Source organism: Somniosus microcephalus, chromosome 7 (assembly GCF_052327205.1).
Source record: "Somniosus microcephalus isolate GS21.2 chromosome 7, FLI_Smic_1.0, whole genome shotgun sequence".
Taxonomy (NCBI): Eukaryota; Metazoa; Chordata; class Chondrichthyes; order Squaliformes; family Somniosidae; genus Somniosus; species Somniosus microcephalus.
This window is the reverse complement of record NC_140993.1, coordinates 171,049,652-171,076,808: the sequence shown is the minus strand read 5'-3', so window position 1 is coordinate 171,076,808 and position 27,157 is coordinate 171,049,652. Positions and strand designations below refer to the sequence as shown.

General features: G+C 44.9%; 1 protein-coding gene across 1 annotated transcript in view; it reads right to left on the bottom strand.

Moving 5' to 3' along the window:
* Nucleotides 1–27,157, bottom strand: part of LOC147115004 (uncharacterized) — an 869,491-nt gene that overhangs the window by 580,682 nt on the left and 261,652 nt on the right. Inside the window, exons 7-8 of the mRNA XM_085993202.1 lie at nt 4,173–4,331; nt 4,000–4,083 (exon numbers count right to left, since the gene is read on the bottom strand). Of these exons, the coding sequence (XP_085849328.1) occupies nt 4,000–4,083; nt 4,173–4,331 (243 nt within the window). The remainder of the gene's footprint in view (nt 1–3,999; nt 4,084–4,172; nt 4,332–27,157) is intronic.

Sequence of the window (27,157 nt, the reverse complement as noted above, 5' to 3'; positions counted from 1 at the left end):
ACAGAATAGATAGAGAGAAACTGTTCCCATTGGCAGAAGAGTCGAGAACCAGAGGACACAGATTTAAGGTGCTGGCAGAAGAACCAAAGGCGACATCAGGAAAACGTTTTTATGCAGCGAGTGGTTAGGATCTGGAATGCACTGCTGAAAGGGTGGTGGAGGCCGACTCAATCATGGCTTTCAAAAGGGAATTGGATAAGTACCTGAAGGAAAAAGATTTGCAAGGCTCTGGGGAAAGGGCGGGGGAGTTGAACTAGCTGAAGTGCTCTTGTAGAGAGCCGGCAAGGGCTTGATGGGCCAAATGGCCTCCTTCTGTGCTGTAACCATTCTATGATTCTATACAATGTCCAAGCCATTCCTTTCACACTCACCACCATTGCGGGGGGTACCGTTATGTCTCACCATTCACTGCAACTCACTAAGCCACTTCCAAAGGTACACACAAATCTGTCCAAGAACGCAAAGTGTTGAAAATAAAGGTTTCAATGTTTGACAGCACATTAATAGAAACTTTATATGAACATTGGATAAAACACCCAAGTGGCTACCCTGTGTTGTTAGTTGGTATGATTGCACTAGGATGAGGGTGAGTGTGAGGGGTGGCTCGTGAGATGGGGAAGTGATAATGTAGTTAGAGAGGGATGGGTAGAGGTGCAAGGTAAGTTGGTGTGAGTAAGGATGTGCAGGAGTAGGGTAGGGAAGGCAGAGTGATGGGGACGTGATGAGAGGCACAGCAGGATGAGGTTGAGTGTGGCTTTGTACTAATGTTTCCTGATCTAATGAGATAATTGAAAGGTTTGCGCCACTGCAGCCAGGTCCTCCTGACCACCTCCTTGCTTGTGCCCTCCTGTGCAATGTGCAACCAGGCTGTTTTGTTCTCCTGGAGAGGTCTCTTCTGCCCATCAGAAAGGAAGAAGACCTCCCTGCATGCTGTGACTCCCTCCATAAGCATATGGAGGGAGTCATGGGAGAATCTGGCTGCAGCCCTCTGCCTCTGTGCAGTCACTTCAATGCTGTAGAACACTGACAGCACAACTGTCAAAAAAAAGTTGGCCATGATCTCTTTAAGGAAACTGGCTGATGCCGCGTCATAAATGACGTCACCAGACCCACTTCCTCTAATTGGGCTGGGAAACGCGCTGGGCAGGCTTAACAAGCCTCATCAACGTAAATTCATTTTCCAGAGCGGGATGGAGCAAGCAGCAGGGCCGCGACCCGCCACTGACATCACCTGCCCCGGACCCGCCGAGGTGAGGAAAATTCCGGCCATTAACTGTTTCTCCACAGATGCTGCCTGGCCTGCTGAGTATTTCCAGCATTTTCTGCTTTTATTTTTAATAATTCTTTCCTTGTTGGACTAGAAACACACTGGGGTAGAAATTGTTGTGTGTGCCCATTTTTCGGATATAAAACAGGCGCAAAGCATGCCAATTTAGCAATCTGCGCAGGTGTTGATCGCACTGCTAAAAATGCAGGGCCCATTTTTTGGCATCCAAGGTGGACACCTAAAACAGGCGAAAAGTCCCTTGAATATTTTGATTAAGGACCTAACACCTGCTGAAGAACACCTATGTAAAAAAAATTCTCAACACCTGCCCTGCTTGGATTCTACAACTGCCAACTAAAGGTAAGTTTTAATTTTAAAAATGTTTAAAACCTTTCTATGGACAGGATGAGCAGGAGTGCTCCTGCTGATTCTATAGTCATGTCGATCACTACCCACCGCCCGCCCATCGCTTTGTCCACTCCAACATGTCTCTCGGAATTTACCTGAGGGCCACTGTCAGCGAAGCAGGCGGCCAAAAATTGATTTTTCTCGAGGGACAAGTTGCCTGGGGAGGCGCGACAGACACTGGCAGCTTGCCCTGTATATCTAATTGAGGTCCGAGGACCAATTCCTGAGATCATCGGAACTCTTGATTCGGGCGCGTGCTGCCTCCGCAGCACAGTCTGGTCCCAAAAGCGAGCCCAGACAAAAATCTACCCCATTGATCCTCAGTATGACCACATGCATTCCTTTATTCTAGTCTATCTTGGAATAGTTCAAAACAAATCCAATGTTACTTCCCTGTTGTTCTTATTGTCTACAAAGCTCCTCCAACCTGCTGTGTTTCATCTTCGCTGTTTGCTGTACCAGTTTCCTTCCTATTCTTAACCCTATCCATGTAGACACTGTCCCAACACAACCAACAGAATTACTACTGCCATCCACTTTTTCCACTATCTCTTCTGAAAATGTCATTACCAGGAATATTAAGTTACCAGTTATTAAGTTATATCTCCTGCCTTCCATCCTATCACAGACCTTGCCTTTTGTTCTTTCCTTCCCCTCCCCCCTTTCCTTGCCTTTGCACTTGCTTAAAATCTGTTACATCTCTAACTTTTTCCAGTTCTGACGAAAGGTCATTGACCTGAAACATTAACGCTGTTTCTCTCTCCACAGATGCTGACTGACCTGCTGAGTGTTTCCAGCATTTTCTGTTTCTATATTAAGTTACCAGTCCTGCTCTAACATCAACCACGACTGTGTTATAGCTGCTATGTCAAACCCGTCCATGGTAATTAATGCTTCTAACCAACTTTCCCTTAAAGTGCGCAGGTGCACGGCTGCGCATCAATCCAGAGGTCCTGCACAGGCTGCTCACAAGCTGTTGCTGCTGGAAAGGGACCACGCACGAAAAAAACAATTAGAGGGAACATTGCTTTCATCTAAAAAAAGAGTTTTTAAATATTTTGTGCATTCACATACATGCCTGTCAATCCCGACTCAAATTTTCTGTCAATTTAATTCTTTCTACTTCATCCTCCTTTTGATCTTTTTCCCTTTTTTGCACTCCTGACAATGGAGAAAAGAACTGATGCATCACATCATGGGAGGCATTTAATAGATTATGGGATGGGAAAACAATACGGTGCCATCTTAGGGTTAGTGTCAAAAAGAATTGGGCCGGATTTTCTGACCCCCACAGGTTTGTACAAGGTGTGTAGACACCCGTAGGGGCCGCACAAGTGCCAGTTTCAGGCATGCGAAGCGCATGCGCCGAAACCCGGCACTTGCGATCTGTCAAAAATCTCTTGACAGATCATCCGTCTGCCCGGGAGAAGGGCCTCCGCGGCTGGAGAGTTCTGCTTTCTGCACAACTTCCGCCCACTGAAAACCTTTAAAAATCTTACACCTGGTAAAAGCAGATGTAAGGCCAGCTTTTTCCAGCATAAAATTAAAAAAAAAAAAAAAAATTCCACTCATTTATTATTTAAAAAATACTTTAAAAAAGGTAAGTTTATTTTTAGCCCCATAAAAAACTAATTTTTTTTTCAAAAAATTAAATTTTTGTTTAAAATATGTAATTTAATGTAATTTTAACTAATTTTAAATACGTGAATTAAAAAAATGTATTTAATGTTTAACTGTGTTTTTAAGTGATCCCCATTCATACTTTTGACAGATCCATGCGTAGAGAGACCTGTCAAAAGTGTGAAGGGGGATTCCCTTCTTTGATTAGTTCCCCATGGCCCACGTGATCCCAGGGGTGATTGCGAACCGCATGCACCTCTGGGATACCTGGGCCTTTCTTATTTCATAGTGGAGAGGCCCAGGAGCGGAAGTCTCGGGACCTACAGGGCCAGCAGGTAAGTGCGTAGATTTTTTCCGATCGGAGGCATCCGCACGCAGAAAGCCTCCGATCGGAAATTCAGGGTCATTAAAACTATTGTGACCATAATGGTTCTCTCCATTGAAAGCCAATACTTTCTCTTGAATAAGTGAAGGCTGCTAGATGAGGAAAAATATTGGGGGAGTATATATTGGTACAACACAAACATAAGCTGGCATTTGTTTGGGATGTATAAGTTTGTATTTATATAGCATAAAAGCAGTTTAGAATTTAATAAAGTCTATTGAATTTGATGTATTTATTTTAAGATTGAAAATAATTTCAATTATTAAAATTGTTTGCATGACAAGCTATATCAACACCAAACAAAATTTAAGAAACTTGCCTGGTCTTCTGCTATATTACATTTTTCATCTTGACCTAGTTGCTTCATTCGTAGTTTATAGATTATGTCCTCCTTACAAAAGACCTGTAGATTTATTGTATAAATATATAAAATGATAAAAATTAACTTCAGATACATTTGTCTGAATATTTATTAAAAATTCAAGAAATTACCTCATTTGAAAGGATATCTTGTTCACTTTGCGCAGTGATCATCCAAGCTTCAAGTCGGGCTTGTAAGCGTCCATTGTCCTCCACCTTTTCATTGTATTGCTGTTGAAGTTGTTTCATTTGATCTTTCAGTTCGGTAATGGTAACTTTCTTCTTTTGAACCTTTAATTAGGAAACAAATGTTTTAGTGTGTAATGATCTTATGAAGAAGACATGCAAATTTGCATTTGGTAAGCTATACGTTTATTGCAACTATAGCCAATTAATGAACTATTTTAAACATATGAAAGAAGTCAATTACAAGCTGTCTCTGTATTAATGTTTAAATCACAAATAATACCTCACCTACAATAATTAACATGACTAAAATATTGTATTGCTAGAACTAAAACTTGAGTTCAGATTTAAGCTAATTATGAAAGTAGAAACAGGTAAAATTGACCATCATAATTTGGTGAATAATAATGATTAATTAAGTCATTGTTTGTCAACAAATATCATAGTAAAACATTAACATAATAAAAGTGAATTACTTATTGTCGATTAATAATTCAAGTATTTTAACATATGCACATATTTGGCTCATTAAAGATACTCCAGTAAAATCGGCTAATGATAGCAACATTCCTGTCACCAAGTAAAAACTTAATACACCATGCAACATTTTAATCTGGCAATAGATATGCAGTATCTAGTCATCCAACTACACCACAGATAATTCTCATTTCACAATCCCATCAGTATTCATAACACAGCTCACAGCATCTTACAAACTACCTCACCCACTCTTGACCTGCTCCTCCATGTGTTTCTCTCTGTATTCCCACTCTGTTTGGTTGTTGCTGATGATGAGTTTTCACTGCTACTCCCTTTCCTTTTTGCTCTTCAACGAGAGACAGTGCTGCTATTCCAGCAGCCTTAGTACAAGTGAAAGGAATCCATTAAAATATAAAACACCTATTTACAGGATAGCTCTACTTCGCAACAGTATTCCTTTGTTTTCTCTCGTTGGGAGAGTAAGGAAAGGAGAAAGAAAAATACTGAATTTGGGCATGGACAACACACCGCAGCTAAGGAGCTGAACATGTACATGAGCAATAAAAGATAAAGGGACAGATTTTGCTCTCAAAAGAACAGTGAGGCTAACGGCATTACTTATACGCAAATGGTTCAACAACTTCAGGGCAGATGTGTGGTTAATGGCGAATATCCAAAAGTTGCTGTCCAAGTTGCTTTGTTAGCTTCGCGAAAACACATCTCGCTGTCTGGCTCCCCATTCAAATGCATTGAGCGGCGTGAAAATCCTATACTTGCACAGTAGACATGAACTAAACTCACTACAGAAAGTTTAGTCTTGTCATTTCAAGTGTAAGTACCCTTTTAATGATGTGATAAGTGTTAATTACTGCCAATCAACCTCTCTGGCACTGATAATTAACTATTACATGAGTGGAGTCTCAATCCTTCAGGTTTTAATTGTTGGGAGATTTTTAAAATGTAAAATTTTAAATGTTAATTTGTTTTACTTTTCCTTTCTGTCTCTTTTTCTTTCTTAATCCAATATTTCTTTCCCTATTTCTATACCTGATTTGACATTGATTTCACCCACTCTAATTTACAATTCCTTCTCAGACCTTGCGCTGTTTATTTCAGAATCCTGCAATCTGATTGGCTAAAGAGACACTCAGTTGCTTTCCCTGTTCATACAGTTCCCAGATGCCCACTTTCCCTTGCTGCGACATTATTAGCTTGCACTTCCAGAAACTTGCCACGCAAAAAATATTAAAACCTAAACGTACAAGAGCAAGTCTCACTAATGGCAGATGCCATTAGGTGCCCTGCCACAGCAAAATCTAGGCCTAAGAAAAATGAAGAGATGCTACTTAAGAGATTTCTTATGAAAATTAAGGCACAATGCTACCAAAGGGAATGTAATTGTATGGTTCATCAGATTGGTAGAATGAGTGCAGTAATATAATAAGGATTTATAGGGCTTTTTATTTTCCGCTTATAGGCATGATTTGGAGATAAGTATATAGGCATGATATCAGTTTGCTGATACAGGACAAATTGTGAAGAAGAATGCAAATGATTGAAGGAGGTCATAGACAGGTTAGCAGAGTGGTCAGACAGTTCAATGCAGAGAAAAGTGAAGTAGTATCTTTACCATCCAAATGGATGACCTGAAGACCTACTTCCTGGTTTCAACCAATACCACTAGGAGATACGAACAAGTGCCCCAGAGTGACCGCACTTAATTATTTCTTCTTCTCTCTGCATGTATGTTCCCACACTCTGCTTAACAATTTCACACAGCTATACAAATGGGGGCAGTGTTAATCAATGATTCCATTACAGCACTTGAACATAGGAATGATACAGGCTAAATTTATTCATTTACAGTTCAAAAATATGATGGGTGCGGTTACTTTATTGGAAGTATATTATAGACCATGGAATAGTGGAAAGGAGATTGAAGACCAGATATGTGGAGAAATTATAGAAAAATGCAGGAACAGCATATAGGAGTCACTTTTAATTGTTCTCGCTGGGCAGGAAACTTGCAGCAAAGGGTTTGCCACCCATTTTACATTCCTTTCCACCATGGAAAATGAGACAGTGAACACACAATGGGAAATATTCTAAAAGGAAATGAGTAGGGCACCAGTTAGATGCATTGCTGGTCATCTTCCAAAATTCTATAAACTCTGGAACAGTTCCCATGGATTGGAGGGTAGCTAATGTAACCCCACTATTCAAAAAAGGTGGGAGAGAGAAAACGGTGAATTATAGACCGGTAAGACTGACATCGGCAGTGCGGAAAATTCTAGAGTCCATTATAAAAGATGTAATAGCAGAGCACTTGGAAAACAGTGACAGGATCAGACAAAGTCAACATGGATTTACAAAAGGTAAATTGTGCTTGACTAATCTAGTATTTGGACTTTCAGAAGGCTTTTGATAAGGTCCCGCATAAGAGATTAGCGTGTAAAGTTAAAGCACATGGGATTGGGGGTAAGGTACTGACTTGGATAGAGAACTGGTTGGCAGGCAGGAAGCAAAGAGTTGGAATAAACGGGTCTTTCTCCGAGTGGCAGGCTGTGACTAGTGGGGTACCGCAGGGATCGGTGCTAGGACCCCAGCTGTTCACAATATATATTAATGATCTAGACGAGGGAACTAGATGTAATATCTCCAAGTATGCAGATGACACAAAGCTGGGTGGGCGAGTGTGCTGTGAGGAGGATGCCGAGAAACTCCAGTATGATTTGGACAGGTTGGGTGATTGGGCAGATGTATGGCAGATGCAGTATAATGTGGATAAATGCGAGGTTATCCACTTTGGTGGCAAAAACAGGAAGGCAGATTATTATCTGAACGGCAATAGATTAGGAGAAGGGGAAGTGCAACGAGACCTGGGTGTCCTTGTGCACCAGTCGCTGAAGGTAAGCATGCAGCTGCAGCAGGCGGTTAAGAAGGCAAATGGTATGTTGGCCTTCGTAGCGAGAGGATTCGAGTACAGGTGCAAGGATGTCTTGCTGCAGTTGTACAGGGCCTTGGTGAGACCACACCTTGAGTATTGTGTGCAGTTTTGGTCGCCTTATCCGAGGAAGGATGTTCTTGCCATGGAGGGAGTGCAGCGAAGATTCACCAGACTGAAACCTGGGATGGCAGGAATGACGTATTAGGGGAGATTGGGTCGATTGGGCTTATATTCGCTGGAGTTTAGAAGAATAAGAGGGGATCTCATTGAAATTTATAAAATTCTGACAGGACTAGACAGACTAGATGCTAGAAGGATGTTCCTGATGGCGGGGGAGTCCAGAACCAGGGGTCACAGTCTAAAGATAAGGGGTAAGCCATTTAGGACAGAGATGAGGAGGACTTTCTTCACCCAGAGAGTGGTGAGCCTGTGGAATTCTCTACCACACAAGGCAGTTGAGGCCAATTCATTAAATATATTCAAGAAGGAGTTAGATATATTTCTTAAGGCTAAAGGGATCAAGGGATATGGGGAGAAAGCAGGGACAGGGTACTGAATTTGGATGATCAGCCATGACCTCATTAAATGGCGGAGCAGGCTCGAGGGGCCGAATGGCCTGCTCCTGCTCCTATCTTCTATGTTTCTATGTTTCTATTCCAACATGAACAAACAGTAGTACAACAAAAGCTAAATATAGAAAATATAGAGGTAAAGTATAAAATGAGATGAGAAAGACTAACAGGAAGCATAAATAAAGACTGGCAGGTAACAAAGGGAAATAGTACAGGATTCTATAAACACATAATAAAGTAAATGAATAATTAAATAATATGTAGCGCCTATTAGCAATGAAAATAGACATCATAAGGAGGATGAAAAAATGGCAAAATACTGGAGAACTTTGTCTCAGTTTCACAAAAGAGTGTGATAATGAAAATAAAAAATAAAGAGGGAGTCGAACAATTAGAGAACATAACTATAGGGAATGAAGTACAGGAAACTCTCTTTTAACCGGCACCTAATATCCGGAAACCTCTCTTAACCGGCAAAATTCAGGAGTAGGTTCAGGTAAGTTTTACGATATATTAGTGGCCGTGTAACCGGGGTTCCTGGATCTGTGGCCGTGTAACCAGGGTTCCTGCACCTGTGGCCGTGCAACAGGGACTCCTGGATCTGTGGCCGTGTAACCGGGACTCCTGCACAAGTGCCGTGTAACCGGGGCTCCTGCACCTGTGGCCATGTACGGGGCTCTCGTACCTTGGTAAGTATACCTCTCTGTAATCTGGACTTTTTGATCAACCCGTCAGTGCCGGATAAAAAAGAGTTTCCTGTACTCCTATTTAAAAAAAATGTGGAACTCAAAATGGAAAAGGCACTGGGTTCTGATGCCATACATCCTAGAATGCTGAGTGAAGTCTGAGTAGAAATAACAGATCCTCAGAACACAACCTCTCATTTGTACTATGTGGTATCCTTTCCTGTTGAATGACTTTACAGGAATGTCAACCTACAGCCACATGGGTATCACCTATGACTCCTTGGGGGAGAAATTCGGTATTGCCCCGTTTGGGGCGCAATTATCGGCCGGGCGCAAAGTTTAGCGCCTGATGCTAATTATCGCCTCCGACTGCAAACTTGGCTTCTATCGCCCCTGGAGGTGATTGGAGTGCTAAATCAGGCGCTGCACACCTGTCTTAAGGCACAAAGGCCGAGGAGCGAGGCGCTAACTCAGAGCACGGGCGCAGCGCAGGTGATGTCAGTTCGCAATGGAACACAGACACACTAGCACCGGCCAGTTCTTAAAGGGGAGGGTCGATCTTGCTCTCCAGCCATACCCTGCTCATTGGAGCCTTGAATCTCGGCCTGGAGAGACCTGTAGCTAAATTTTGCAGCCAAGGACTATGGAGAAGGTGAGAGAACGAGCTCAGCGCTTCAGCAAGCGGGCTTTGGAGGCTCTGGGTGGCGCACAGATCATCTATACTCTTCCCTGAGTGTGGCAGGAGGCCTTTGCCACGCGACTACAGAAGAGTGTGGAGGGAGGTGGCTCAACACCTCTCCTCCAGGAGCATGGTGCCCAGGACCCATACTCAATGTCGCAAAAAGTTCAACGACCTCACGCAGGTCGTCAGGGTGAGTGGCTTTTTTTCCAATACCTCTCCATCCCTCCATTTCAACCTCACTCTATGGCCAGCGGGTCTTAAAACCCCCAATGCCCAACACTCATCCAACACCTATGGCCCTCTCATGAAACACACGCACATTCCACACCTTGCATACAGTAAGGGCTATTCAACTATGGGAGGCACATCAGGCAAGACCATGGCTGTATATTTACTCAGACGCCATCCTTCTTCTTGCAGGACAAGCTATCTCACAATAGGAGACAGCAGCAACGGACAGGTGGAGGGTGGCCTCAGCTGCAACCCCTCAGCGATCTTGAGACGCGCGTCCACAGGATTGTGGCAAGCCAAGTGATCGGTCCCGTCGCCCCTGGAGAGGCCGACCGCGTTCGGGACAGCAATGGTAAGGTCATTAGCTTTCTCTCCTCTCTCATTCCACTTGTCGCTTACAACACCAGCCTTTGACACTTTCAATCCAACTTACTAAATCGCTGCACTCCTTCCTCCCTTACTGCCCCCCTGTCCTCATGCTAAAGCCACTCTTGTACCTCCTGTTATGTTCATTAATAACTAGTCATTTTCATTATGAACAGCTAGCTTCTAGCTAGTCACTTTATTCAACCATGTGGACTTCTACAGCATCCATCTTGACTACTGCCTTCTGGGTAGCCTAGTGCATCGTGGGTAGCCCACTCTTAAATATACATACAGCTAGACATACAGCAACATACAGCTCCACCTAGTGTACCATTCTAGAATGACATGTTACTGATTATTACATCCCCCTTTCTTTGAGGTTAAACAAAATCAGTATCAATCAACTTTCAAGAAAAACGATAAAGATGACATCAGTAGCACTTTTGTTAGTGCTCTATAAACATAAACATTTTCACAACAGTCAACACATTTTCAAAGCTTTACTTTATACTCAAAGATTAAGTCTATCAGGCTTTTTTACTTCACATGTTTTTAATATCACCCATACTGATTAAGTTTGCTTTTGCCCCAGTGTCTAGTTTCAATGTAACTAATGCTCCATTTACCTGCAGTGACATTATCCATTTGTCCTCTTTTACTGCATTAAATTTATGTTCAGCATTGTCCATTCCTGAGGGCTGCACATTTTCTGTATCCTTTTTGATATTGTCACCTGACACCATTCCTACAGAAAATGTCTCACTTAAATCAGTGTCCTCAATCACATTGACTTGTTGCCCTTTCTTTGTTTTTACTTTTGAAAAGCATTGTTTGGCAAAGTAATTCTTTCCATGACATTTTGTGCACATTTTCCCAAACGCAGGGCATTGTCGTGACTGGTGTTTGTAACCACAGCATGTACAATTAAAAATTCCTTCCTCCGATTGCTTTTCATTTCTGTTCTGCCCACATTTCTTTCCTTTGTAGGGCACAGCACCGACAGCAGCACTATCACTTACTACAATCGCATTATTATTAATTTCACTGAAAGTCTTCACGTGCTTTTGAGCTAGCTCACTGGCTTGGCATATTTTCACAGCATTTTCCAATGTTAGTTCAGTTTCTCTCAACAGACGTTCCCTGACCTTTTTATCATGAATACCAAACACAATCTGGTCACGAATCATGGATAATTTCAGATCAGAGAAATTACATGTCTGTGCTTTCAGTTTTAGATCGGTCACAAAGCTATCAAAAGTCTCATTTTGCTGCTGTGTCCTTGAACGGAACACATACCTCTCATAGGTTTCGTTCTTTTTGGGAGAACAATGTGTATCAAATTTCTTTAGCACATCGTCCAATTTTTTTCTGTCCTGCTCTTGATCAAATACAAATGTATTAAATACCTCTATCGCCTGTGGGCCTGCAACCGTGAGCAGCAACGCTATTTTCCTTGCATCTGGCTTCGTACCGAATCCAATGGCAGCAATGTAGAGTTCGAATTTTTGTTTGAAAGTCCGCCAATTGCAGTCGACATTCCCCGTGAGTTTCAAACCCTCCGGTGGCTTCAAATGCTCCATGTTGTGTTTCACAACATTCAGCAGATTTTACCACTTCTGGTGTTAAGCTAGGTGTTAATCCAATATTGCTGTACCAATGATTTGCAAGGCATGATGGACTACTTGACATGCAGTGAATAGTTTAAATGTAAAAACTGATGCAGGACTGTGGGAATGCAGTACAAATAGATAAGAACGAACAGAAACAGAATGTTTATAGAACAGAGTAGAGACAGTCTCAGGGCTGAATTTTGTTGAAAGCTAAAGTGAATTTTAAACAGAACTCTGTAAAAAGAAACAAATGACTTGTATAGCGTGTGATCGCCTAGTTTTCTGTATTCTCATGACGACTTGCAAGTTTATGAAAATGTATAAATATTGTAGCCCCGTGAGTCAAGGGGCACACTCTAGAGGAGACTTTCTTGTGTGCAAACACAAGGGGCTTCTCAGAGTGAAGTCCAGTACCGGTTTCCGGAATAAAACTTTACTTATTTTACAGTTTCTGACTTTGTGTATTACTGAGAAAGTGACAATAGACTGACCGGCGTGTTGAGTCTCCTAAAGCAGCGAACCCTGATTCCCCAAGTTAGGGGTAGATCCTCCTCACAGAAGCGAGGGGTTAACACTGGTACCGTGTTATGTTCATTAATAACTAGTCATTTTCATTATGAACAGCTAGCTTCTAGCTAGTCACTTTATTCAACCATGTGGACTTCTACAGCATCCATCTTGACTACTGCCTTCTGGGTAGCCTAGTGCATCGTGGGTAGCGCTTAAATATACATACAGCTAGACATACAGCAACATACAGCTCCACCTAGTGTACCATTCTAGAAAGACATGTTACTGATCATTACACCTCCCTGCTTTCAGATGGTGATTCACCAGCTGAGGAGACGGGCCCTGAAGCTGCCAGTGGGAGTGAAGCCGCAGGCGAGGAGGAAGAGGAAGCCGAAGCATCAGCGCCACCCTCCCCCAAGGAAGCCCATGCCCACACTGGGACCACGTCTTCCCTTGAGGGGAGCAGGGTCTGATGAGGGTGAAGCTCCGGGACCCAGCGGGCTGCAGCAACACGATGTGGCTAGGGAAGCTCGGGGGCCCTCTCCCCGGAGGGAGAGTAGGCCAGTGAGTCCTGCTGCACTGGACACAGAGGAGGAGTGGCTCATCGCTGAAATGAACACCCAGGCGGTGGACATGCACATTCAGCTCATGGGTGCAGTGGGAAGGGTGCCCGATTGCATTGATGCACTGGCAAGGAGAGTGGAGCACTACGTGTAGCACAGGCGGATGCCACGCTAATGCTTAGTGCTGCAATTCAGTGTCTGGCTGCCATGATCCAATCTAAGACTGGTCTCATGCAGATTCAGATTGAGGCCATGCAAGCACTGACTGCTGCCATTGTCGCTGGTTCGGACACATTTCCCCGGGGCTCTCACGGCGCCGCAGCAGGCCAGCAATCTGTGCTCCAGAAGATTGCTCCGGATGCTGAGCTGCTGCCCCATGGGAGTGCCAGTGTGTCGGTCGAGCAGGGAGTTGCTGTCCTCTCTCAAGATAACAGCATTCCTGCTGCCACCACTGTCACTTCCCCATTGCACTTGCCACCGCCTGTAGCCCAGACTGCTGCCGCCCATGCAGAGTTGGTGCAGTCTGCAGCCGGGCCCGCCAGGCCCAGAGCTGGTCGAGGCCATCCTTCAAAGGCATCTGTAGTCTCAGGTTCTGACAACCAGCAGCCTTCCACCAGCCTTACTGCAGCCACTGGGGCCCCATTACGGAGGAGCAGTAGGGTGGGAAGGGGGGAAGTGCGCAAGGGAAGATCACCCTCGAAGGGCAAAAAGTAGGAGGTGAGGTGAAATGTTGGTAAATTTTTTATTAAAGGCCGAGGTTCGTGTTCAAACTTTTGTTTAGTGTTTTGGACATTATCTCCAGGTTGTGAGAACCAGTAATGTTAATGAAGGATTTTTTGTGTTTGTTTCTATTAGTTTGTCATGAAGAAATGACACACACAGAGTTTGTAAATTAAAAAAGTTTTTGTATTCAAAATGTACAGGTTTGGCATTTGGAATCATTGCTGCCTTGGCCGGCTTTGGGGCTGCAGGTTGCTTTCATTCATGTTGTTCTCCATACCAGAAGCCATTTCCTCAGTAGCGGCCTAGAAGCGGCTTGTTATTAGCCGTTGACGGACGGCCCTTGCAGTTTCAACAAGGGTCGAGAGGTGGGATAAAAGCGCAAGAGTCCAGGTGAGGCCCCACAGCAGCGGCGGCGGCAGTGCACACCTGTGAGGAACAAGGGTCGAGAGGCGGGATAAAAGCGCCAGAGTCCAGGTGAGGCCCCACAGCAGCAGCAGAGGCGGCGGCAGTGCGGACCTGTGAGGAACAAGGGTCGAGAGGCGGGATAAAAGCGCCAGAGTCCAGGGGAGGCTTACTAATCTGCAGTCTCCGAGCGAGGGAGAGAAGTAAAAAGAAATCGAATTGTGACGTCACCAGAAAGCAGGTAAGTGCTTGGTTGGTAAGTATTTCTCTCTTTTCAAACTTTAACTCTGTGGTTTATAGTGACTAAGGTCCCTCTGGTGTGGCGGGGACTGTTGGTAAACCATTTAACTGTAGTGTAATTGGTGGGATTGATTGATTTAATTTAATTTCAATTAATTAAATTAAATTTCAATTAATTAACAGGTAAGTCATGGCAGGACAGCCCGGCCACATGGTATGCTCCTCCTGTGCTATGTGGGAACTCAGGGACACTTCCTGTGTCCCTGACAGCTATGTGTGCAGGAAGTGTATCCAGCTGCAGCTACTGGCAGACTGCATTACGGCGCTGGAGCTGCGATTGGATGCATACTGGAGCATTCACGATGCTGAGGACGTCCTGAATAGCATGTTTAGGGAGTTGGACACACCGCAGGTAGAGGTTGGACAGGCAGAAAGGGAAGGGGTGACCAACAGGCAGAGTACTAGGTGCAGGCAGGTAGTGCAGGGGTCCCCTGTGGACATCCCCCTCTCAAACAGATACACCATTTTGAGTACTGTTGGGGGGGATGGCTTATCAGAGGAAGGCAGCAGCAGCCAACTTCCTGGCACCAGGGGTGGCTCTGCTGCACAGGACGGGAGGAAAAAGAGGGGTAGAGCTATAGTAATAGGGGATTCTATTGTAAGGGGAATAGATAGGCGTTTCTGCGGCCGCAAATGAGACTCCAGGATGGTGTGTTGCCTCCCTGGTGCAAGGGTCAAGGATGTCTCAGAGTGGCTGCAGAACATTTTGGAAGGGGAGGGTGAACAGCCGGTTGTCGTGGTGCACATAGGTACCAACGATATAGGTAAAAACCAGGATGAGGTCCTAAAAGCTGAATATAGGGAGTTAGGAGGTAAATTAAAAAATAGGACCTCAAAAGGTAGTAATCTCAGGATTGTTACCAGTTCCACGTGCTAGTCAGAGTAGAAATAGAAGGATATTTCAGATGAATACGTGGCTAGAGGAATGGTGCCAGAGGGAGGGATTCAAGTTCCTGGGACATTGGAACCGGTTCGGGGGGAGGTGGGACCAGTTCAAACCGGACGGTTTGCACCTGGACAGGGCTGGAACCGATGTCCTAGGGGGAGTGTTTGCTAGTGCTCTGGGGAGGGTTTAAACTAAGATGGCAGGGGGTTGGGAACCTGAGCAAGGGGACAGAGGAAAGGGAAACAAGGATAACAGCAAAAGAAAGGAAGGAGAAAAACAAAAGTGGCAGTCAGAGAAATCAACGGTTTAAATCAAACATGGCCACAGTAAATAATAATTCTAATAGGTCTAAGAGCGTTAAAAAAACAAGTCTGAAGGCTTTGTGTCTTAATGCGAGGAGCATTCGTAATAAGGTGGATGAATTGGCTGCGCAAATAGAGGTAAACGAATATGATTTGGTTGGGATTACGGAAACGTGGCTCAAGGGTGGCCAAGACTGGGAACTCAACATCCAGGGGTATTCGATATTCAGGAAAGATAGGCAAAAAGGAAAGGGAGGTGGGGTAGCATTACTGGTTAAAGAAGGGATTAACATAATTGTAAGGAAGGATATTAGCTCTGATGATGTGGAATCTGTATGGGTAGAATTGAGAAATACCAAGGGGCAGAAAACGTTAGTGGGAGTGGTCTATAGACCTCCAAACAGTAAGGCGGAGGGTGGGGATGGCATTAAAAGGGCAATTAAAGTAGCGTGCAATAAGGGCACAGCAGTCATCATGGGTGACTTTAATCTACATATAGATTTGGCTAACCAAATTAGTAACAATACTGTGGAGGAGGAATTCCTGGAGTGTTTACGGGATGGTTTCCTGGACCAATATGTCGAGGAACCAACCAGAGATCAGGCCATCTTAGACTGGGTATTATGTAACGAGAAAGGATTAATTGGCAATCTTGTGGTACGAGGCCCCTTGGGTCGGAGCGATCATAATATGATCGAATTCTTCATTAAGATGGAGAATGAAGTAGTTGACTCAGAGACTAGGGTCCTAAATTTAAATAAAGGAAACTACGATGGTCTGAGGAGCTAGTTGGGTAGGATTGATTGGGGAATGTCACTCAAAGGGTTGACGGTGGATAGACAATGGCAAACATTCAAAGACCGCAAGGATGAACTACAGAATTTGTTCATCCCAGTTTGGCATAAAAATAAAACAAAAAAGGTGGCTCAACCGTGGCTAACAAGGGAAATTAGGGATAGCATAAGATCCAAGGAGAGGACATATAAATTGGCCAGAAAAAGCAATAATCCTGAGGATTGGGAGCAATTTAGGATTCAACAAAGGAGGACAAAGGGATTAATTAAGAAGGGGAAAATAGAATATGAGAGTAAGCTTGCAGGGAACATAAAAACTGACTGTAAAAACTTCTATAGATATGTGAAGAGAAAAAGATTGGTGAAGTCCAGCGTAGGTCCCTTGCAGTCAGAATCAAGGGAATTTAATATGGGGAGCAAAGAAATGGCAGACCAACTAAATACATATTTTGGTTCCGTCTTCACACAGGAGGACACAAATAACCTCCCAGAGATGCCGGGGAACATGGGGTCTGATGAAAGGGAGGAAATGAAAGAAATCAGTATTTGTAGGGAAATGGGGTTAGGGAAATTGATGGGATTGAAGGCCGATAAATCCCCAGGGCCTGATAATCTACATCCTAGGGTACTTAAGGAAGTGGCCCTAGAAATAGTAGATGCATTGCTGATCATCTTCCAACATTCGATGGAATCTGGAACAGTACCCATGGATTGGAGGGTAGCTAATGTTACCCCACTATTCAAAAAAGGTGGTAGAGAGAAAACGGGGAATTACAGTCCGCTAAGCCTGACATCGGTAGTGGGGAAAATGCTAGAGTCCATTATAAAAGATGTAATAGCAGAGCACTTGGAAAACAGTGACAGGATCGGACAAAGTCAACATGGGTTCACAAAAGGTAAATCGTACTTGACAAATCTACTGGAATTTTTTGAGGATGTAACTGGTAAAATAGATAAGGGAGAACCAGTGGATGTGGTGTATCTAGACTTTCAGAAGGCCTTCGATAAGGTCCCACATAAGAGATTAGCGTGTAAAGTTAAGGCACATGGGATTGGGGGCAAGGTATTGACTTGGATAGAGAACTGGTTGGCAGACAGAAAGCAAAGAGTTAGAATAAACGGGTCTTCTTCCGAGTGGCAGGCAGTGACTAGTGGGGTACCGCAGGGATCGGTCCTTGAACCCCAGCTATTCACAATATATATTAATGATCTAGACAAGGGAACTAGATGTAACATCTCCAAATTTGCAGACTACACAAAGCTGGGTGGGCGTGTGTGCTGTGAGGAGGATGTCGAGAAACTCTAGTATGATTTGGACATGTTGGGTGATTGGGCAGAAACATGGCAGATGCAATATAACGTGGATAAATGTGAGGTTGTCCACTTTGGTGGCAAAAACAGGAAGGCAGATTATTATCTAAATGGCAATAGATTGGGAGAAGGGGAAGTGCAATGAGACCTGGGTGTCCTTGTACACCAGTCGCTGAAGGTAAGCATGCAGGTACAGCAGGCGGTTAAGAAGGCAAATGGTGTGTTGGCCTTCGTTGCGAGAGGGTTTGAGTACAGGAACAAGGATGTCTTGCTGCAGTTATACAGGGCCTTGGTGAGACCACATCTTCAGTATTGTGTGCAGTTTTGGTCGCCTTATCTGAGGAAGGATGTTCTTGCCATGAAAGGAGTTCAGCGAAGATTCACCAGGCTGATACCTGGGATGGCAGAACATAAGAAATAGGAGCAGGAGTAGGACAATCGGCCCCTCGAGCCTGCTCCGCCATTCAATAAGATCATGGGTGATCTGATCCTAACCGCCAATCTACTATCACAGAACCATCTCCTGAATCTAACAGAATTAGACACACGGCACCCGGCTACCGACCACAGAGCACATATACCAGAAACGCTGTTTACGGAGGTCACGGTCCATCATCAAAGACCCTACCCACCCCAGCCACAGTCTGTTCGCCCTCCTGCCATCTGGGAGATGCTACAGATGCATTCGCACCCGTACGACCAGATTTAGGAACAGCTTCTTTCCCAGGGCTATCATCCTACTGAACTCCACAAATAAACTCTAAAGCCTGCACATCTGCCAATGCACTTTATTATGGTTATGTTTATGTTAATGTATTACAAGCCAAATGTATGTTGAATGTTTAAATGTCTTAATCTAAATGTACACTCTCAGGAGCCGCAAGCCTACATTTCGTTGTACTGCACTTGTGCACTAACAATGACAATAAAAGTTGATTTGATTTTGAAATAGGAGCAGGATCAGGCTACACGGCCCCTGGGCCCGCTCCGCTACCCACAGGGCCATGACCGATCCAAACCTAGACTCATGTCCAAATTCCTGCCCGCTCCCCGTAACCCTTTATTCCCTTTACTTCTACGAAACTGTCTATTTCTGTTTTAAATTATGTAATGATGTAGCTTCTACAGCTTTTTGGGGCAGCATATTCCATGGACCTACCACCCTCTGAGTGAAGTAGTTCCTCCTCATCTCAGTTTTGAAAGAGCAGCCCCTTATTCTAAGACTATGCCCCCTAGTTCTAGTTTCACCCATCATCGGGAACATCCTCCCCGCATCCACCCGATCCAACCCCTTCACAATCTTATATGTTTCAATAAGATCGCCTCTCATTCTTCTGAACTCCAATGAGTAGAGTCCCAATCTACTCAACCTCTCCTCATATGTCCATCCCTTCATCCCCGGGATTAACCGAGTGAACCTTCTTTGTACTGACTCGAGAGCAAGTATGTCTTTTCTTAAGTATGGACACCAAAAATGTATGCAGTATTCCAGGTGCGGTCTCACCAATACCTTGTACAACTGAAGCAATACCTCCCTATTTTTATATTCTATCCCCCTAGCAATGAAAGCCAACATTCCATTGGCCTTCTTAATCACTTGCTGCACCTGCATACTAACCTTTTGAGTTTCGTGCACCAGGACCCCCAGATCCCTTTGTACTTCAGTACTTTCCAGTTTCTTGCCATTAAGATAATAACTTGCTCTACGATTTTTCCTGCCAAAGTGCATAACCTCACACTTTCCAGTATTGTATTCCATCTGCCAAATCGCTGCCCACTTACTTAGCCTGTCTATGTCCCCTTGCAGGTTTTTTATGTCCTCCTCACTCACTACTTTCCCTCCCATCTTAGTATCATCTGCAAACTTTGATATGTTATACTCGGTCCCCTCCTCCAAATCGTTAATATACATTGTAAAGAGTTGGGGACCCAGCACTGACCCCTGTGAAACACCACTAGTTACTGATTGCCAGTCCAAGAATGAACCATTTATCCCCACTCTCTGTCTTCTTTTAGATAGCCAATCCTCTATCCATGCCAGAATATTACCCCCAATCCCGTGATTTTTTATCTTAAGCAATAATCTTTTGTGTGGCACCTTGTCAAATGCCTTTTGGAAGTCTAAATACACTACGTCCACTGGTTCCCCTTTATCCACCCTATATGTTACTTCCTCAAAGAACTCCAGCAAATTTGTCAAACATGACTTCCCCTTCATAAAACCATGCTGACTTTGTCCTATTAAATTATGATTATCCAAATGTCCTGTTACTGTCTCCTTAATAATGGACTCCAATATTTTACCTACCACAGATGTTAGGCTAACCGGTCTATAGTTTCCAGCCTTCTGTCTACTGCCCTTTTTAAATAAGGGCGTTACATTAGCAGTTTTCCAGTCTGCCGGGACCTTTGCTGAGTCCAGGGAGTTTTGGAAAATTATTACCAATGCATCCACAATCACTACCGCCGCTTCCCTCAAGACCCTCGGATGTAAGCCATCAGGTCCAGGTAATTTATCCGCCTTGAGTCCCATTATTTTACCGAGTACCACTTCCTTAGTGATTTTGATCGTGTTAAGCTCCTCCCCCCCTATAGCCCCCTGTTTGTCCAGTGTTGGGATATTCTTAGTGTCTTCTACTGTAAAGACTGATACAAAATATTCATTCAGTGTTTTTGCCATCTCCATATTTCCCACCATTAATTTCCCGGTCTCATCCTCTAAGGGACCAACATTTACTTTAGCCACCCTTTTTCTTTTTAAATAACTATAAAAACTCTTACTATCTGTTTTTATATTTTTTGCTAATTTACTTTCATAATCTATCTTCCCTTTCTTAATCAATCTTTTTGTTATTTTTTGCTGTCTTTTAAAGTTTTCCCAATCCTCTATCCTCCCACTAGATTTGGCTACCTTATATGCCCTTGTTTTTAGTCGAATACTATCCTTAATTTCTTTACTTAGCCACGGATGGCTGTCTTTTCTTTTACACCCTTTTCTTCTCAGTGGAATATATATTTTTTTGGAAGTTGTAAAATAACTCCTTAAATGTACACCACTGATCATGTATCGTCTTACCCTTTAATCTATTTTCCCAATCCACTCTACTCAATTCCGCTCTCATACCTTCATAGTCTCCTTTATTCAAGCTTAGCACGCTTGTTTGAGATCCAACCTTCTCACCCTCTAATTGAATATGGAATTCAACCATGTTATGGTCACTCATTCCAAGGGGATCCTTTACTTGGAAATTTTTAATTAATCCTGTCTCGTTACACAGGACCAGATCTAAGGTTGCTTGCCCCCTGGTCGGTTCAGTTACATACTGCTCAAGAAACCCATCCCTAATACACTCAATGAACTCATCCTCAAGGCAGCCCTGCCCAATTTGATTTGTCCAATTAATACGATAGTTAAAATCCCCCATAATTATAGATGCTCCCTTATTACAAGCCTCAACTATTTCCTGATTGATACTCCGTCCAACAGAGTTGCAACTGTTCGGAGGCCTATAGACTATGCCCACTCGTGTTTTTTTCCCCTTATTATTCCTTACCTCCACCCAAACTGCAGGAATGATGTATGAGGAGAGATTGGGTGGATTGGGCTTGTACTCGCTGGAATTTAGAAGAATGAGAGGTGATCTCATTGAAACTTATAAAATTCTGACAGGACTGGACAGACTAGATGCAGGAAGGATGTTCCTGATGGTCGGGGAGTCCAGAACCAGGGGACACAGTCTAAGGATAAAGGGTAGGCCATTTAGGACAGAAATGAGGAGGAATTTCTTCACCCAGAGAGTGGTGAACCTGTGGAACTCTCTACCACAGAAGGCAGTGGAGGCCAGTTCATTAAATATATTCAAGAAGGAGTTGGCTATATTTCTTAAGGCTAAAGGGATCAAGGGATATGGGGAGAAAGCAGGGACCGGGTACTGAATTTGGATGATCAGCCATGATCGCATTGAATGGTGGAGCAGGCTCGAGGGGCCAAATGGCCTACTCCTGCTCCTATCTTCTATGTTTCTATGTGTGCCTCCCCCCTGCTTTGGTGCTGCTGATAATCATCCTCCTCCTCTTCCTCCGGTGGTGCTCCAAGGCCTGGTGGCATTGGCTGGGTCCTGAGGATTGCCCGGTTATGAAGCATGCAGCACACAACTATGAAGAGACTCGCTCAGGCGAGTACTGCAGGGCTCCTCCTGAGTGGTCCAGACAGCGGAACCGTTTCTTGAGCACGCCGATCATTTGCTCAACGATGTTCCTGGTGGCGAGATGGCTCTCATTGTACCGCAGCTCAGCAGGGGGTGTTGGGGTTACAGAGCGGTGTCATCAGCCAGGTTCACAGTGAATAACCCTTGTCCCCGAGGAGCCAACCAATTGGCTGATGCGGTGCCTGGAAAAGTTCTGGCACAGCAGTCTGGCGCAGGATGAAAGCATCGTGGCTGCTGCCAGGATAGCGGGCATTGACAGTGAGTATCAGCTGTCTGTGGTCACACAGACTAACTGTACATTTAAGGAGTGAACCCCTTGCGGTTTTGGAAAACCTCTGCATTCTCATGCGGTGCCCACAATGCCACATGCGTGCAGTCAATGGCGCCCTGCACCATGGTGAAGCCCGTTATCCTCGCAAAGCCCAATGCGCGTTCATGCTGTTTGGCCCGGGTCATCGGGAAAGAGATGTACTGGCGTCTCCTTTTATAGAGGGCATTTGTGACCTGACAGATACAGCAACGGATCGCAAACTGGGAGATATTGGCGATGTCCCCAGTAGCTGCTTGAAAGGAGCCGGTGGCATAAAAGTTCAGCGCCACTGTGATCTTCACTGCCATCGACAGAGACGTCCTGGTCCTCAGTAGAGGCTGCAGATCTGGCTGCAGCAGGTGGCAGAGCTCAGTGACCACCTCCTTGATGAAGCACAGCCTGCGCAAACACTGCTCCTCAGACAAATTAATGTAGGAGAATTGTTCCCGGAATACCCTGGGAGGGCAAGGTCTCCTGTGCAGAGGCCTGTTGGCCCTCCTCCGTCTGGCCATGATTGCCATTCTCTCTCTGCGTCTCTGTTGCCTCCGATTCTGCAGGCGCAGGATGACGCCCCGAATCAGTGCAGCCCCCATAGTCTCTTGGCAATCGAAGTAATGAAGGTCAAATCCAAAAGTACCTGCAAAGTGATGCTCAGTAGCCAAAACTACTTCACACAGTGTTGACTCTATGCAGAAGTCTCTCTATCTCTCTCTCAGAATCTCTCTCTCTGTCAGAATGAGTGCTGCAAAAATGTCTACCACAGAAAAAGCCAGGAAGAGGCCGCCTTTAAATAGCACCCCACTCCCAGCCCCTCACCGACTGGGAAACGTTCCAGCCTCCCTGTCATTGCTTGCGCCAGGTGGAAAGGAGGCGGGCACCACTCAATATCCGGTCCGGGGCGCCACTAGTGCGTTGCACGCTCGACTGACGTCACGGTCTGCGGGCGCAGGAGATCGGGGCGGTAAACTTTTGCGCCACTGCAAAAACTCGTCAATTTCGCGAGCAGCGCAAACATCGCCACCTCGGGCACTAGTTGCTTTGCGCCCCAATAGCGCCCTCTTAGGGCACTAACGGAAGGTGCAAGCCAACCGAATTTCTCCCCTCCTTGTACCTTAGAAAATCCTGCCACTCAGTAATATTCCATCTGCCATATTGGTACAATAGTTAATAAAAGAACAATGCACTCATGTCTTGCTTAATGCATCTGATTGGGTTCTGCGACAGATGTACTCAGTGACAGTCTGGAATGACTCCGTGGCACGGACATACAGGACAGTAGTGATCTTAACAGCCACTGGCAGAATGGTGCCTATAGGGGAGAACAGCTGTATCTGCCATAAGTCAGTGACAGCTTCCTTTTGTAAAGTAAATTGCAGGTAGGAGTGCCTCTGCTGTATATTGCGTAATATGGGGTACAAACAAGTGGGTACCGATCCAACCTGAACTCCCTCGGTTGTATCTCTTCTTCCAGAAAGCAAAGGTAGAGAACAATCCTCAGTGGAAAACCTACGTACTTTGCTTGAAAGGGGGCAAAAATCACAGCCTCCCTACAAATGGCAGAAAGGAGTTGGAAAAGTAGTTGGCAAGAGCCAAAAACAAAACAAAAAATCTGATAGTGGCACAAAAATAAAAAGCTGAATTTTAACCCCAAAATGGGGTGGGTTGCGGTCGCGTGAGATGTAAAAATTAATTAAATCTCAAACCCGACCCCAAACCACCTACTTCTGGGTTTAACGGGGGTGGGACAAAGGGCGGGCAGCCAACCCACTCCCAGGAGGCGGGTTAACCATTTAAATATTCTGAGGCTGGGAGCTTCACATTTAACCTATCATACAGGTTTAACCTTGGTCGGCCGAGTTTCCCAATCCAGGAGGAGCAAGAGTGCTTCCTCCCAGCCCACCAAGCTTACCTGCTTCCCTGGGATCAGACCCCCCGCCGCCCCCCCCCCAGATTGGACCTCCCCCTGGATCGGACACCCATGGGGTTGGGGATCAGATAATGCCCCCACACCCCCGCTTCCACTAGCAGCTGCAGGCTCCTTACCTGCATATGCAACTCCGCAATACCCCCCACCGCCCCCCCCCAACACACCTGCTCGGAAAGCCCGTCACTGTCAATATCAGTGCCAAAGATTCTGCAAGGCTTTTTATAAAGCTCTTTGCTTCCATCTTTTCCCCTGTGGCTGCTTCATGCCGTTGTGATTACCACTAAGCAAAAATTGAGTTAGAAAAGGGATGGATGACATCTCCACATTATTACCCGCTCATTTGAATGATGGCAGAAGACTGGGCCGGTACAAAAGCAGGCACTGCTTTGGCATAACAGATCCTCAATCCATTTCCTGCTCTTGTCTGTTTGATCACCATCCCAAAATTAGGCAGAACATAGTGGGAAATGTAGGCCTCTCTCTGCCACTCTACTTTCTCAGCCAGCCTGTTCCTCTCAGCCTCTCTGAAAGTAAACACTTGAACAAGGTTTTCCTATTAATTTTTAACTGTTAATGAAGACACAAAAATGGCAGCTGAGAGGATTTTCAAAATATTTTCAGAGCAATTTGATTGGCTCCTGGCTCCCCTTCACCTTTCTCCTCAGTTTTGATTTCTTGCTGTTTTATAACCACAAAACTTGAGCCAAATCAGGTGCAAATGTGGCATGGACTTCCCTAACAAGAGTGTGGTGCCTGAGGTGTGACATTCAGGAAGTGCATGCGTTCATATTTTCATTATATACACCATCAAAATCCTGGGGGGTCACCATTGACCAGAAACTTAACTGGACCAGCCACAAGAGTAGGTCAGAGACTCAGTATTCTGTGATGAGTGTCTCACCTCCTGACTCCTGATGCCTTTCCACCATCTATAAGGTACAAGTCAGGAGTGTGATGGAATACTCTCCACTTGCCTGGATGAGTGCAGCTCCAACAACACTCAAGAAACTCAACACCATCCAGGACAAATCAGCCCGCTTGATTGGCACCTCATCCACCACCTTAAACATTCACTCCCTCCACCACCGGCGTACCATGGCTGCAGTGTGTACCATCTACAGGAAACTTTCTGATATCCGGCACTGACGGGACCGAGCTGGTGCCGTAACATCAAAAGTGCCGGACATACCAGAGTTAATGTTTAAACATACGGAACTGAGAAGCTCCGTGTGAATCAACAAACCCTGTTCTTCAAAACAGTCGGCTGCAGCTGCAAGCGTCTGTAGCTGAAGCTGTTGCTATAGCTACAGACCTTGCAGTGCTTGACTGGGAAAAAAAAAGCAACGAGAACTAAAAAAACATAGAAAACAGCTCCTGATTTTTGCCGTTAGATCAAGTATTCCGGACATATAACCTCCGGATAAACCAAAGTTTCCTGTATAAGATGCATTGCATCAACTCGTCAAGGCTTCTTCGGCAGCATCTCCCAAACCCGCGACCTCTTCCACCTGGAAGGACAAGGGCAGCAGGCACATGGGAACATCACCACCTCCAAGTTCCCTCCAAGTCACAAACCATCCTGACTTAGAAGTATATCGTTGCTGGGTCAAAATCCTGGAACTCCCTCCCCAACAGCACTGTGGGAGCACCTTCACCACACGGACTGCAGCAGTTCAAGCAGGGGGCACACCACCACCTTCTCAAGGGCAATTAGGGATGGGCAATAAATGCTGGCCTTGCCAGCGACGCCCACATCCCATGAAATAATTTTTAAAAAGGCAGCTCACTGGCAAAGAGGAATGGATGCCAGAAGTGGCCATCAGGTAATTGTTTAAAGGGGGGCAACGGGGAGGGTAGGCGAATGGGTCAGGAGGGTAGCAGTGGTCAGATGGCAAAGGCCCAACTAAGGGCAGGTGAGCCATAGAAGTTGGAGGCCTGGAGATGAAGCAAGGGAGGGGCCATTGGGAGCTGGAAGAGGCTAGAAAGTCCACAGGCTGGAGACACAGTATGGCGGTCTCAGTGGTAAGTAGGCAACAGCAACATCTACTTAGAGATCAAGAAGAAAGGACTCAACCAGGTATAAGTAAAATTAATACGAAAATACAGCTGTTACAAAAAGCTAGACAGAAATAGCTTAACAGAAAAAGTGTTATGGAAAGTGTTAAAAAAGTGCTACATGTGCACACACATGGAAGACTTATTTTACATTTATTTATTTACATGCAGAGATATATATATATTATATTTATTGCTAATTCTTCTATGGCATTGCTCATAGTAGGCTGGATCTGTAAGTACAGAAATGTTATACCATGCAATATTACAATATATAATTTGTTGCTCAGGTGAAGCTGTGTACTTCTAGGCTACAAAGTTGAAAAATGTAATTAGTTTTAAAATAATATTTTGAGGCACCACAGAGGCCGTAGGCTATGGCATGCTGTGGCCCAGGATTTCTCAGCTCTCTGTAGCAGACTCCAGTATCTTATTGTTTTTAAATAAATAGCCTCAGGCCAGAGTTTAATTGTTGGTGAGGGAACTGTGGAGGATGAGGTCAATGAGAGTTTAATTGTTCTCCAGAACCCAGGAATAAATGTCTCTTTTTAAAAGAAACATGATTGCTAAGGTTATTGTTCAAGTCACTGGCTATGGAAATTTTGACTTCTGTCTTACTAAGATATTTTCTGTTTGATAAAATTCGGCTGGTTAGCGCCTCCCGTTAGCACCTCCGGGGGGCGCTAATGGGGCGCTAACCACTTACGGCCCAGGTGTGGCGAGAATATTGCCTCCCGTTAAATTTGACGAGAGGTTTGCCGCAGTGGTATGGCGTTGTGCCCCAATCTCATTCGCCCGGAGATCGTGACGTCATCGCTGTGCGCATCGCCCCGGTCCCGAACTCCGGTTTCGCCCCCTGCAGCATCGCCAGGTGAAAACAGGAGGCATTCATCGGGAAGCCAGGCGCTTTGGCGACAATACTTAAAGGCGAGGTGGCTGAGGTAGGAAAAAAAATACTGAAATGCTCATTCTCTGGTTTTTTTGCTTATTTCCCCAGCGCTCGATCAGCCTGGCACTCTGCTGCAGTTCATCGGGCTGATTGGGCTGGATCGCGGCTGCCGTCATG